We start from the raw sequence: 13,678 nt of genomic DNA, 5'->3' as shown, positions 1-13,678 counted from the left end.
GGGGTGGGGGGAAGGAGGGGGGTGGGGGGGAAGAGGGGGGGGGTGGGGGGAAGGAGGGGGGGTGGGGGGAAGGAGGGTGCGGGGGGAGGGGAGGGAAGAGGAGGGGAGGGAGGAAGAGGAGGAAGAGGAGGGAGGGAGGAAGAGGAGGGAGGGAGGAAGAGGGGGGAGGAGGGGTTGGGGAGAGGAGGAGAGGGATGGGGGGGGAGAGAGTGGGGAGGGGGGGGAGAGAGAGGGGGGTGGAGGGGGGGAGAGGGGGAGAAGGAGAGCGGAGGGAGGGAAGGAGAGAGGAGGGAATGAAGGAGAGAGGGAGGAGGGAGCGATGGAGAGTGGAGGGAAGGAGAGAGGGGGGTGAGATAAGGAGAGGAGGGGGGGGGGAAGGGAGAAGGAGGCTGAACGGCCGGGCCCAGGACTTTGGGCTGGATTTACAGGTAGGTGGCGTCGGGTCTTGGAGGTCCGGGGGGCGAGGTGGGAGAGTCGGGGTGGTCGGAGCGGGGGGGGGGGGGGTGGGGGAAGAGAGAGTCGCGGAGGTCCGGGGGGGGGGGGCGGAGATCGGGTCGGGTCGCCGGGGGTGGTGGGGGGGGAGCGGGGGTCGGGTCGGGGGGGGAGGAGCCTTATCCACGCAGCCCCAGTGAGGCCATTCGGCCAGGGCTAGGGGCTGCGTGCTTCCCACAGTTTTGGGCGCCTGGAGCTACTGCACATGCGCGCCCACTGTAGCGCGCATGTGCAGAGGTCCCGGCACTGTTTTCAGCGCAGGGACCTGGCTCCGCCTCCCACAGCTCGTGCTGCGCCGCGCCCAGCTCCAGAGGGCCTGCAGGGAGCTGGAAAATCGGTAAGTGTTTTTTAGACGCACTTTGTGGCGCGAAAAACGGGCGGCCAGGTCCGGGCTGCGCCGTTTTAGGCGCGGCCCGAAACTTGGGCCCAATGTTTCTGCCGAATGGATCTCATCCAAAACATTAACTTCGTTCCCCTTCAAATGCTGTTCGGATTCCTGTCCATTTCTAACTTGTTTTAAATTTCAGGTAACATTACGAGGCAGTTTTTTCCGTCTCTCTATAAATCCTGCGATCACTATTGACCACAATACATTTTATCATTTCCGTTACACACTGTAATCCATCCAGCATTTTTTTACACCTTCTGACCTGAGGAAATATTTAATGCCAAGTGCTCAAACTGCAAGGCGAACCATTTTTCCAGCTAAACAGACTGGGGAATTGGGCTGCTTTTAAGCCCCTAGAAATGTCTGGGTCTAGATGAGCTGAGGTATAATCTAAGGAATACAGGGGAATCTGAATTGCCATGTTACCCAGGTATCAGACAGGGCTCAGTAGTTAGCATTCTTGCTGCTGAGTCAGACGGGGTGTCGGTTCAAGCCTCTCCTGACACCTGAGCATATCTTATCCCATGAAAAATCCACACTCTTACCCCGACCCCTGCAGACCTCCATTGGTTCTCATACCCAGCACATCAATTTTAAAATCCTTATCCTCGTTTTAAAATCCTTCCGTGATTTCGCTTCTCCCTACATGTGCAATTTTGTCAGCCTTGTGTCCCAGCATACGTCCTCTGCTCTTTTGACCCTGGCTACTGTGCAGACACTCTCCCTCCACTTCAGCATCCTTGGCAGAGCATTCAGCCACCACTCCCCGACACTCTGGGGTTCTCTTCTTAAACCCTTTGTGACAAAAATTCGGTACTTTTGCCTCCTTTTAGTTTGCGCCTGTCCTTTTCAAATCCAGTCAATGGACATAACCAGATTTTTTAAAAATGTGATTGCCAATTCCCGTACAGGTTGAAGCTCCCTTATCCGGAGCCCTCAGGACCTGGCCTGTTCTGGATAAGGGTATTTTACGGACGAGGGGTGGTCACGTTAAATTGGATGGTACAGGTACTGAGCAAGGGTACATTGGGGCTGGCTGGCTTGGGGCTGGGAGTGCGGCAGAGAGATCATTGGATCGCGGGGTCGGGGGGGAGTCGGCAGTGAGGAAGGACTTCAATTTGGTCAAATTGTTCATGACGGAATTCTGTGCTTGTGCCACCCGGTGGCCGGGAATGGTTCTGGACGAGCGATGGTTCTGGATAAGAGAGTTCCAGATAAAGGAGGGTCAACCTGTACCAAATTTATTGTGATATATTGATAGCGCAAGTTTCATCAGTTACAAACTATAGAGAAACAATTCAAACCATGTGATTGGTTCACTTTGTACATGACTGAAATTCATTTTATTAATCTGATTGGGGATATTGAAAATTCAGGAGTAATGGTAATGCTTTCCCATGATATAAAAGGAGCATTTCTGTTCAAATCAAGGGCGTTCATTTGAAAATAATCCGATTTGAAATTGCTGGAAGAGTGAAACACTGATTTGAAATTCTAAGCAACAACTTAGCTTAATTAAGCTCCCACTGAAGTAAGAAAATCAAGAGAAAGAAGCATTGTATATTATTTTAAAGTTATTTAAAAATAAATAGTTTTGTTCTAGAGTTGTGATCTTATTATTCTGTATTCTGTAAGTATGTAACTATTATATCATGTTACTCTTGTGCTTGTTCCTCTCTTATTTAATAAATTTGCTTAACGTTTTTAATTTAAATGAGATTAGTGATGGTGTTCTACCACCTTCAAAAGACTGGAGTTAGATCTTATGGAGGCATAAGATAAGTTCAGTAGCTGAAAGCAAGGTATGGACATGGTTTGCTCTTGTTTTCCTGGGCACGTTACCGAAAGCCTACCTAAATCTTAAGGCAAGGATAGACACTCTCGACAATATGGAGAGTGGGACTTCCCCATGAAAGATTAACTGAAATAATAATTGATAAGAAGGATGGAAAAGATCCATGAAAACCTAACAATCCCCGACCCCCCTCCACACTGCTATCTTGGTCCCAAAATTGAAAAGCTTCCTCAACACCTAATTCTTTTACCGTGCTTTTACGCACTCATCTAAAATCTTTCCATCTTCCTGCTCCAAAATCACACCATCACCACAGAGCCAAATTCTATGGTCACATGACATCCCCACATACACACACTTCCAGCGGTAACAATCAGAAGCAGAAATCTTCACTGATTGTCTCCTTCCTAACCCAGGCACGCCGAGACCAGTTATAGTGCCCCGACTCCTGTCCTGGCCACGATTGGCTAACTCAATTCATTAGTTTTTCAAACAAAATTCTGTAAAAAGATTTGGGATTTGAAAAGATTTGAGAATGCACGCTCTCTAGTGTTATTTCATTATATTCTACTTATGCTGATTTGAACATTGCAAAATTAAAGAAATGATCTGGAACATGAAATGGATGATGAAATTAGGGACTGTACTTTCAAAAATCACCTATCAAGTGACCTAAAAGACTTCTCAGCATGTTTAAATTTTCTAAATTTTGCACAGTGATACCTTAATGGAGTCTGCTCAAGATGATTCTGGAGAAGCTCAGCATCATACAGTGGTGTGGTGCACTCAGTGTGTTGTGGAGGATCAGGGGCAACAGGTAGAAGTAGAAGAGCTGGAACTGACTCTTCCTTTTCAGACTCCAAGGAAATACTGGTAAACACAGATACAGAGACGTGTCAGGATAAACATAAACGTGGCTTAGCTGTGAAAACAAATCTTCTGTATCATCAAAACTATAGCTCATAAAAATGGTCACTTTAACAATCATTTTCAAATCAATTTTTACAGTGAGCTAATGTAATCTTACAAATAAAGCAGAAAAGCTGGAAATGCACAACAGGTTGAACAACTTATGAAAGACAAACACAGGTCAATGTTTCTTCTGGATGGATCTCATCCAAAATATTAATCTCATTCCCCTTCAAATGCCCATTTCTAATATTTTTTTTATTTCACGTTTACATTAATTGAAGTTTTTTTTCTATCGCTTTATATATCCTGGTATCACTATTGACCACAATATATTTTAACATTTCTGTTACACACTCTGTAATCCATCCAGCATTTTGTAGACCTTCCAACCTGAGGAAGAATGTCATGACAAGTGCTGAAACTGCAAGGTGAACCATTTTTCCAGCTAAACAGACTGGAGAATTAGGCTGCTTTTAAGCTTCTAGAAACGTCTGGGTCTAGTTGAGCTGAGATTAGATCTAAGGAATACAGGAGAATCTGAGATGCCACTTTACGTAGGTATCAGACAGGGCTCAGTAGTTAGCATTCTTGCTGCTGAGTCAGATGATGTGTTGGTTCGAGCACCACTCCTGGCGCCTGAGCACAGAATCTAGTTCAGCATTTCAGATTGGGAGTCTGCCGATTTCCTGCCCTCCCAGAACTGACTAGCTGCAGCAGGATGACTGGCTGGTGCCGACAATTTGTTGCTGGCCTGTTAATAAAGTCCAGGCTTCACAATGGCACAATGAGTGTTAGTTGGTTGTTTTTTCTGAATTTTAGATAATTATACTACGTGGTTGGGTTGTTCCAAAGACAAGAATTTCTGGATTGAATGGTAACCTGCTGTTTCTTGTTGTGACTGCATAAATTATCTCGTTGTGAGTGCCGGATGACTCTTTTTTAAAAAAAAAGGTTTGGAGCCAAACATTGTTTGTTAACAGCTTCAGAAACACCTCTGGCCTCTTGTTCCTCTCTTCACTGCAAACCCTTCCCAATGGATGGGACTGAAACTTTTCAGGGACAGAGGGCCCAAGTTTCCACCCGAAAAAAAACGGGCACCCCTCTGAGCTGGGCGCCCGTTTTTCGCGCCTAAAACGGCGCCTTAAAAAAAACCGCGCTGTTCTCGAGTGCCCTGCAGCTCCTTGTCTGCCTGGCGCGGCGTGCAGGGGGGCGGAGCCGACACTGGCGGCGATTTTGTAAGTGGGAGGGGGCGGGTACTATTGAAATTAGTTTTTTTCCTGCCGGCAACGCTGCGCGTGTGCGTTGGAGCGTTTGCGCACGCGCAGTGTGAAAAAAACATTGGCACACTGCCATTTTTGTAGTTCTTTGTAGCTGTTTAATTTTTGAACATTTTTTAATAAAAGCACATTGCTATCAGCACTGAGGCTTCTTGCAACCTTCTCACTGTCTCCTTCCCCCCCCCCCCCCGGGAACGAACGGCTGTTTCCTCCCCCCCACCTCCCGCTCAGCGGCAACGAATGGCTGTCTCCTCCTCCTCTCCCCCCTCCCGCTCAGCGGCAACGAACGGCTGTCTCTCCCTCCCCCCGCCCCCCTCCCGCACAGCGGCAACGAACGGCTGTCTCCTCCTCCTCCCCCCCTCTCGCACAGCGGCAACGAACGGCTGTCTCCTCCTCCTCCCCCCCTCTCGCTCAGCGGCAACGAACGGCTGTCTCCTCCTCCTCTCCCCCCTCCCGCTCAGCGGCAACGAACGGCTGTCTCCTCCTCCTCCCCCCCTCTCGCTCAGCGGCAATGAACGGCTTTCTCCCACCTCCCACCCGCGCCCCCCCCCGCTCAGCGGCAACGAATGGCTTTCTCCTCCTCCTCCCCACTCCCGCTCAGCGGCAACGAATGGCTTTCTCCTCCTCCTCCCCCCCTCCCGCTCAGCGGCAACGACCGGCTGCAGAATTCTCCCTGGCTGAAGCACTTTCACACAGGTAGGAAGATGGTTTATTTAATCTTTTCTTTGCTTATAAATGTTTATTCAGGTTGGATTTATTTGTATAATATTTGTAGAAGTATAAATAAGGATTTATTGTAGAATTTAATGAGTTCCCTTTCCCCCCCCCCCCGCCCCCCCCCAACTCGTTCTGGACGCCTAATTTGTAACCTGCACCTGATTTTTTAATGTGTAGAACAGGTTTTTTCAGTTCTACAAAAATCTTCACTTGCTCCATTCTAACTTAGTTTGGAGTACGTTTTCACTGTGGAAACTTTCAAATCAGGCGTCAGTGGCCGGACACGCCCCCTTTTGAAGGAAAAATTCTGTTCCAAAGTAGAACTGTTCTACCTGACTAGAACTGCAGAAAAAAAAATGTGGAGAATTGCGATTTCTAAGATAGTCCGTTCTCCACCAGTTGCTCCTAAAAATCAGACGCAAATCATGTGGAAACTTGGGCCCATAGTGCCTGATTCAGGTGCTATTTTAAAATCGCCCCACTGCCTTTTGGATGAGCTGTTAAATCAAAGCCCTGTTTGCTCTGTCAGATCATAGAATCATAGAAATTAACAGCACGGAAGGTGGCCATTTCGGCCCATTGTGTCTGTGCTGGCCGACAAAGAGCTATCCAGCCTAATCCCACTTTCCTAATCCGTAGCCTTTTTGGATGTAAAAGATCCACTGGCACTGTTCTAAGTAGTGCAGTGAAGTTTTCCCAGTGTCTGGGAAATATTTATCTCTTAACAACATCACTAAAACAGATTATATGGTCACTTATTGCATTGCTGTTTGTGGGACTTGCTCTGTGTAAATTGGCTGCTGTGCTTCCATGCACCGAAAGTACCCTTTAAAAGTACTTCATGGACTGTAAAGTGCTTTAGGATGTACTGAAGATATAAAAGGTGCTATATAAATGCACGTTCTTTCTTCTTTCCCTTTCATCTCTTCACTTTAAAGTTATATGCAGTAGCTTCAAATCTCGGCGAACACTCTCCTAGGAGGTACGGCATGATTGGAGATGATATCTTTTGTTTGAAATGTTAAACTGAGATTCCATCTGTCTGGTCAGGTGGTTTGGGTAAATGCTGAAGGTCAAAGATTACAGGCCACAAGCCGTTCGGATTCTTGTGTCAATGAGTGTCTGTTATAATTGTGCAGTGCGAGTCAGTTAATTGTCCCTATTCAGTTTTTTCACTCAGCTTCGAAACTGATCTCTTGGAGCTTTACCATCACAAAAAAAATACATTTTTAACCTGGAGAGGATCAGCGAAATTGCTTTTGAGAATCTTGGGAACCCCTGCTATTTTCCCTGAAAAGTTTCAATCCATTGGGAAGGGTTTACAGTGGAGAGAGGAACAAGAGGCCAGGGGTGTTTCTGAAGCTGTAAAAAACAATGTTTGGCTCCAACCCCTTTTTTTTTTAAAAAGAGTCATCCGACACTCACAACGAGATAATTTATGCAGTCACAACAAGAAACAGCAGGTTACCATTCAATCCAGAAATTCCTGTGTTTGGAACAATCCAACCATGTACTAAATTTATCTAAAATTCAGAACCAAAACTAGCAACTAACACTGAAGCTTCAGCCAACTTTATTTGTAGCTCCTCTGGCACCAATATCATTGCAAAACTGTGGATCTATAATTAATTAGAAAATCACTTCCATCTAACAGTTTGTGGTTTTTGAAAACTTCATGTGATCAAACACCATGATGCAAGACATTCTCACCGGGCTTATTTATTGGCGCCAATGCACTACAGGAGAAATTATTCTTAAGTCAAGGCACTTTGTGAAATCCTTTAAATTGATCATCCCAAAGCAATCCGCCATACCAAAACCAATATCAGAATTGTAACCACTAGCACTTTACTCTTATGTTGAGACCCTTCACTTTATATATCATTTGCAAAAGAGCACGGTCAAATGATCTTTGCACATCATTCTCTTGTGGCTGGCTATATCATTTGCTCCTATTCCCATATAATCCTATTTGAAGTTATCTCGGAAGATGGATATTCAATCTTCTGCACATCTAGATCAACGTGCTTGCCTCATGATACTATTCTGACCCAAGCATATTGACCCATGAATCAATTCAGTGTATTTATCAGGCCACAAGGGATCCAGGTTTTCCAACACCAGAATGCAGGATCTATGAAAATCGATGTTGGAAAATCATAGAGTATGTGCCTGTAGTTTCTAATTTGCACTCCGTGCACATGGGACAACTTGCTGGGTGCGCACATTCGTAAAATTAGCCCTGGTACCAATGGTGCTATCAGATCAACAGAGGTGGGGGCGTTCATCTTCAGGTGACATCAGTGGCGGGAAAACTGTATCAGGCATCATTGGTGCTCACATTAAATAAAACCATCTCTACAAGCTCAAAATGCTCTCTCTCCAGTTGGAAAGAAAAAAATTTCGAATTGTACTGCTCAATGTTTTCAGTTCAAGTGGGTTTACAGTCTACTTTGAACCAACATCACTAAAACAAATTATCTGGTATCTCATTGCTGTATGTGGAACCTTGTGCGCCAATTGAATCGTGTGTTTCTCTGTACTACAACAGACTACACTTCAAAAGTACTTCACTGACTGAAGTATTTCGGGACGACCTGAAGTCACGAAAGATGCTACATAAATGCATTTTATTTCTTAAATTCAAAATTGTTTAATTTTAATGATCTGATCATTCATATATTCATCACTAATTTACCTCTTTGCTGTGTTATTTACATTGACTGATGGAAGTTATGGATAATCTTTTCTTTTTACAGGAAAAGACTTCAGTAAAAGACATTCGCACACCCACCATTACACTCTATTGAAAACCTAGGGATGACACTGCAAGAGAAATATATCAGAGCAGCTTTCATTCATTCACTTGGTTCCTTCTATACAGAGGTAGCAGGGAACCTCATTCCTAAAATATTTCAGTCGTGTAATGACTGCTACTTTTACTGTTCAGACAAGAACAATGGTGGGGGGGGGGGGGAGCGGGGGGTTAGACTTCCAAAACACTCACAGATCTTTCAATTAAACTCTGCAGTAGTTTCCTATTCATTCAGAAAATAAGAAATATAAACAAAATGAATCTTTGCCAGTCTTGCTGTTTTTCCCAAAACTTCCTGCTGTGCTACCAATGCTCAGTCTGCCTCCCTTTCAGAATGTTTACATAAATACTGTGCTTTTTCCCTCGTATACTATCAGATATACGACTCCAACTTGTAGGCTGAAGTAACGGATACAGAATTTACAAGTCTGTTGCTCATGTTATTATCACCAATAAAGGCAGAACACCTCACACAGTGGAAGAAAAGCGCATTGTACTGGGTCTCTAAAGAGATATCCATTCTGGTAACTCTTTAGTGCAGGTTTATTGACCCAGGCAACCTAAAGCAGTCAATTCTCAAGTCTCTATGAAATATATGCAAGACCTAATTCTGTCTGCAGTTACGACTTCATGCTTAACTGAACAGCAAGACTGTTCCCCATAACATGATCTGCCACAATACACCACAGGGACTAACTTACTGAAGAGTGCTGAAGCATAACAAATCTTTTTATATCGTATCATGCTGTAATTCTGTTTTACGAGTTTAAACGTTCATTATAGACATAAAAAAATCTAATTCTACTTACCTAGTGACAAGTAAGCCAGATACTTTGTGTTTGAAGTAAAGTCTTTTCACAATGGGCACATAGTGGATCTCTCAGTATGTTGCCCACAAACTGTAATGAATCCCAACAGCTAATACTGTAACAATCTGTAAGTGTATCACTGTTATAACTGACGGAGAGGAACACTTACAGTAAGCCAATTAACAGTTCGTGGAGTTCACATTTGAAGCCACAATTCTTGAATGAAGTGCATTGAAGAAGTGACTCACACAAAAGACCACTAGCTATAAAACTCTAGTCTTCTTATGGAGGCTCCTCCCCTGTTGCATTGTCATGAAAGGTCAGCATCTGACTGACAACCAACAAGTGCTCTTCAGACATTTGAAACTGCTGGGGGTCAGCTGGATACAAGTCCATATAGCACTGATACAGTGGGCCCGCCCATTTCAATTTACAATTCATAGCTGAAGATTCGGATGAAAAGCCTGCATTTACAGTGTGACGTAAGGCTCTCGAATTACATTCACAGCATTTTCTGTTCTCTATATTTATACCTTTTCACCCCTCTTAGTACTCAACAGGAATTATTTTACAATTATCTAAATGTGCCCAAGAATCAAATTGCCTATTTGATTTGATTTAGTATTGGGATGCAATTTGTAAATAGTTTTCTTTTTTTTTTAATCTTAATACCTTCTAAAATAAAAATCTCACTGATTAAAATGAACAATGGCAAGAAGTTTAATGATCTATCATGTTGGATCAGCAATGCATCGTGCTACATTAATGGTGGGACACAGGTTCTGCCTCCATAGCACTGAGTTCTGATCTCAACTGTGTTTTATTGGGTAGGTGCTCAGTGGAGAGCAGACATGTCCCCGCAAGAACAGAGGGGTGGGAAAATTGGAGGGCAAGTTATCACTGAACGCCTCTCAAGATTGCAACGGAGTTGTTTATTCCAAGAATGGCATGATTTTAAGAAATATTTCTCGTCTCTAGTTCTGTTTCAGAGCTTTTGTTAGACCAAACAAAACTGCAGCTGTTTTATGATAGAAAAGATATGTGGACATTGAAAAATGGAAAGGGTTAAATTAATTCCAGATTTACAGTAGAACTGAACACAGTGCAGCTGAGAGATTACAAAAAGAACCTCATTGTAGCAGAAAGACAAAAAACCCAGGACATTCTGGCGCTGCTTAGTTCAGACCTTTTTCATGACTGACACAACCCTGCGTAGTAACTTTAAAAAGTGCAAGGCAGGAAGCACATTTTGCTCCCGAGTGGTCAAGGCAGCGGAATTGTTGCTTCAGCACTCTGATGGTCTGCTCCATGATGTTCCTGGTGGCAGCATGGCTTTCATTATATGAGTGCTGGGCAGGAGTGTTGGGGTTGCAGAGGGGAGTCATGAGCCAGGTGGAGAGCAGATAGCCCTCGTCTCCAACCAGCCAGCCGCGAGCTTCATGTGGTGGCTGGAAAATAGCTGGCACACCGGTCTGACGCAGAATGAAGGCATCGTGGCTGCTGCCAGGAAAGCGGGCATTGACGGTGAGGATTTTGCGTTTGTGGTCGCACACCAACTGCACATTCAGTGAGTGGAAGTCTTTGCAGTTCCGGAATACTTCAGGATGGTCATGCGGTGTCCGCAAAGCGACGTGGGTGCAGTCAATGGCGCCTGCACAATGGGGAAGCCCGTTATCCTGGCAAAGCCACATGCACACTCCAGCTGCTTCTCTCTGGTCATGGGGAAGGAAATGTCGTCCCTCCTCCTTCTGTAGAAAGCATCTGTGACCTCGTGGATGCAGCAATGGATGGCAAACAGAGATGTTGGAGATGTCTCCTACTGGCATAGAAATTGAGTGCGATGGTGATCTTAACTGACACTGAGAGCCGTCCTCACCTTGGTCTGATGCTCCAGGTCTGGTTGCAGGAGGTGGCAGAGCTCTGTGACCATGTCCTTGGTGAAGCGCAGCCTTTGGACACAGTGAAATTGATGTAGCAGAACTGCTGCCAGAATACCCTGGGAGAGTAAGGCCTCCTGTTGAAAGCCCTGTGGGCCCTCCTACCTCCGGCCATTTTGCAGTGTTTCTCAGTTGCCTCTGACAGTGACGTGGAGTGCGAGGTGTAATGCCAGCACAGCATCCATGAAACAATATAAATGTTGGACTTTCAAATCTGCCCTCAGTGAAAGTCCCAAATGTTTAAGGGCCAGAACACTCCTTCAATTGCAAATCACTCAAAACGGCTAAAACGGCTGTCTGCCTATGTGAAACTAAGGAGGAACCATTATTAGCCGAACAACAGTAAATCGGATGCTGGCACCTTTAAATAACTCTCCTCCAGCTGACATCTGACTGAAAACCGACTGCTGAAGTTGTCGCTGTCAGCGTCAGGTATACCAGCCAGGGGCTGAGGGCCAGTTTTTGTTCCAGGATGTTACGGGGGTGCTGCGCATGGTGATGATGTCACCATCACTGGGCGCAGTAGAGCGGGTCGCAACGTGAGGTACTTTTCTCACCATACCCGGTCACAAACCCGCTAACGGAAGGCACAAAGAAGCCCAATTTCTCCCCCCACGACTCTGAACTCTGAGTCAAACTCATGTGTGAACTGTTTCTTGAAGCAAGTAAGGAAAACATCCCTTTATCTGTCGGTGTCAGTGCAGCAAAATATTCAGCAGGTGTTCATTCCTAAAACCCTGTCAGATTACTTCTGTCTGAGGTTATATGATGGATAACTGTACAGTGTATTGTACATTTTTCAGGCATTTCGAAGAGCATTTTGTAATATTTAACTGACTATTGTCTCCAATTCAAGGCTTTATCATTAATCCAGTTTCTTCATTCTCTGCTAAGCACGCTTTCACATTAACATTTAAATAAACAATGCTTTAACCCGTTATCCTTATTCTGACAAAGACATTTGGCTTTAAAGCTACTTTGAGCCATAAACATGGCTGCTTCTTTTCAAAATTCAGAATTAAAATAGAATGTTCACTCGACTTTCTGATAACTATCCCTTTGCTCTGAAAAATTACACGGCTTGAAATTAGGGTCAACATTTTCATACAAAATGTCTTACTCAATTATTTTAAATCACTAACCCAAATAGATTATTGCCTCCTTTAAAATCGCAGACAGAGAAACTTCAACTGAATATATTAAGCATTTAGATGTTAATATTTAAAGGATCTAATTTCAAGTTAAAATTAGTTTGAACAGAAACTTTGGCTTTTCGTTCAAAATTGTCGGTTGTCAAAATATTTGCCTCCCTTGCCCTCAGTGTCCTGAGGAACTGTATTATTCACTCAGAAACAAACTAAAAGACAAAATGATCTAAAATCTCATATTATGGACTTTAAAGGCCCAACAGTAAGCTCAGTTGAATAACTGAAACAAAGAATTAAAGCATGTGAGCATTTCATTCAAAGTAAATTCTCACTAATTCTCTCCAGTAATTTTCTTCACTCCTGACTCTTGGCTGATGTATGGTTTCACCAGCACTGAGCATCCTCCAGTATCTCATGCAAGTGCCAATTATTCACACCTAAACTTTGATAGTCAATGATAGCAGGCTATTTGGCTGTAAAGGGCATCGCAACTAAACCCAATTGTGTCCTCACAAAACATTTACGCACAGTTATTTCATGCAGGGGTCACTGAATAATAATCAGGCGTGGGAATCGACACTAACTCAGGCACGGAAGCCAGTTTATAGTGATCACTGACCTGACGGAGATAACTCAGCACAGACAAGAGAGCAAACCTGGGCCTTCCTGATCTGAGTAGCGCAGCTATTTGTTGGATAAAATCATTGAGTCAGTGGGGTACAGATGTGATCACTTTAGAAATAATTTTTCAGCAGAGACATGTTTGCTCAGATGTTCATGAAAACATTTTCTATCGACTTCTCACCTTGAGGGGGAAGTGCTGTAATGCAAGACTCTTGCACTTAAACTAGCAGCAGGACCCGAGATGTCATTTTCAATAAGATACAAATTAGGTTACAGAATAGAAACAGAGCTTCTGGTCCACTTCAGCCACTATGTTCAGTCTGAATCAATAGAAAGATTGGATGTAAATGTAGCTCTGCGATCTGTACCATCCTCTGATTTGCTTTAACTTTTTCCAATTGTGTTTCTATATTCCATCTAAGAAATGTCCAAATCATTAATAGACCAGGTGGGCTGCTTTAAAATATGTAGATATTGATAAGATTTTCTTTTAAGACAGTGAAATGGACTTGGACACAGTTTCCGCTGCAAACTCTCCATCTGCAGTAGCAATAAGTGCCACAAAGCTGTTAACACTATTAAATCACACTGAAATTGTAGGCCATTGTTTAATGACGTATATCAATCTCACTGAGTTCTGGTGACAGCTGAATGTCACTGACTTCTTGCGGTATCGAGGGCAATATAAAATTTGTTAGTCTGTAACTCAGCAAACTCAACTTTTTTTATATTACTGTCTGTACCAGTAAAACAACTCAATGTTC

At 44.1% G+C, this 13,678-nt stretch overlaps 1 protein-coding gene across 4 annotated transcripts in view; it reads right to left on the bottom strand.

The window, feature by feature from the left end:
- Nucleotides 1-13,678, bottom strand: part of LOC139260278 (titin homolog) — a 106,148-nt gene that overhangs the window by 1,648 nt on the left and 90,822 nt on the right. For all 4 annotated transcript variants that reach the window (XM_070876684.1, XM_070876687.1, XM_070876685.1 and 1 more), the window contains one exon: nucleotides 3,399-3,545. In XM_070876684.1, the coding sequence (XP_070732785.1) occupies nucleotides 3,399-3,545 (147 nt within the window). The remainder of the gene's footprint in view (nucleotides 1-3,398; nucleotides 3,546-13,678) is intronic.

This window comes from Pristiophorus japonicus, chromosome 3, assembly GCF_044704955.1.
Source record: "Pristiophorus japonicus isolate sPriJap1 chromosome 3, sPriJap1.hap1, whole genome shotgun sequence".
Taxonomy (NCBI): Eukaryota; Metazoa; Chordata; class Chondrichthyes; family Pristiophoridae; genus Pristiophorus; species Pristiophorus japonicus.
The sequence above is the reverse complement of the archived record's forward strand: the minus strand, read 5'-3'. Positions and strand labels throughout refer to the sequence as shown.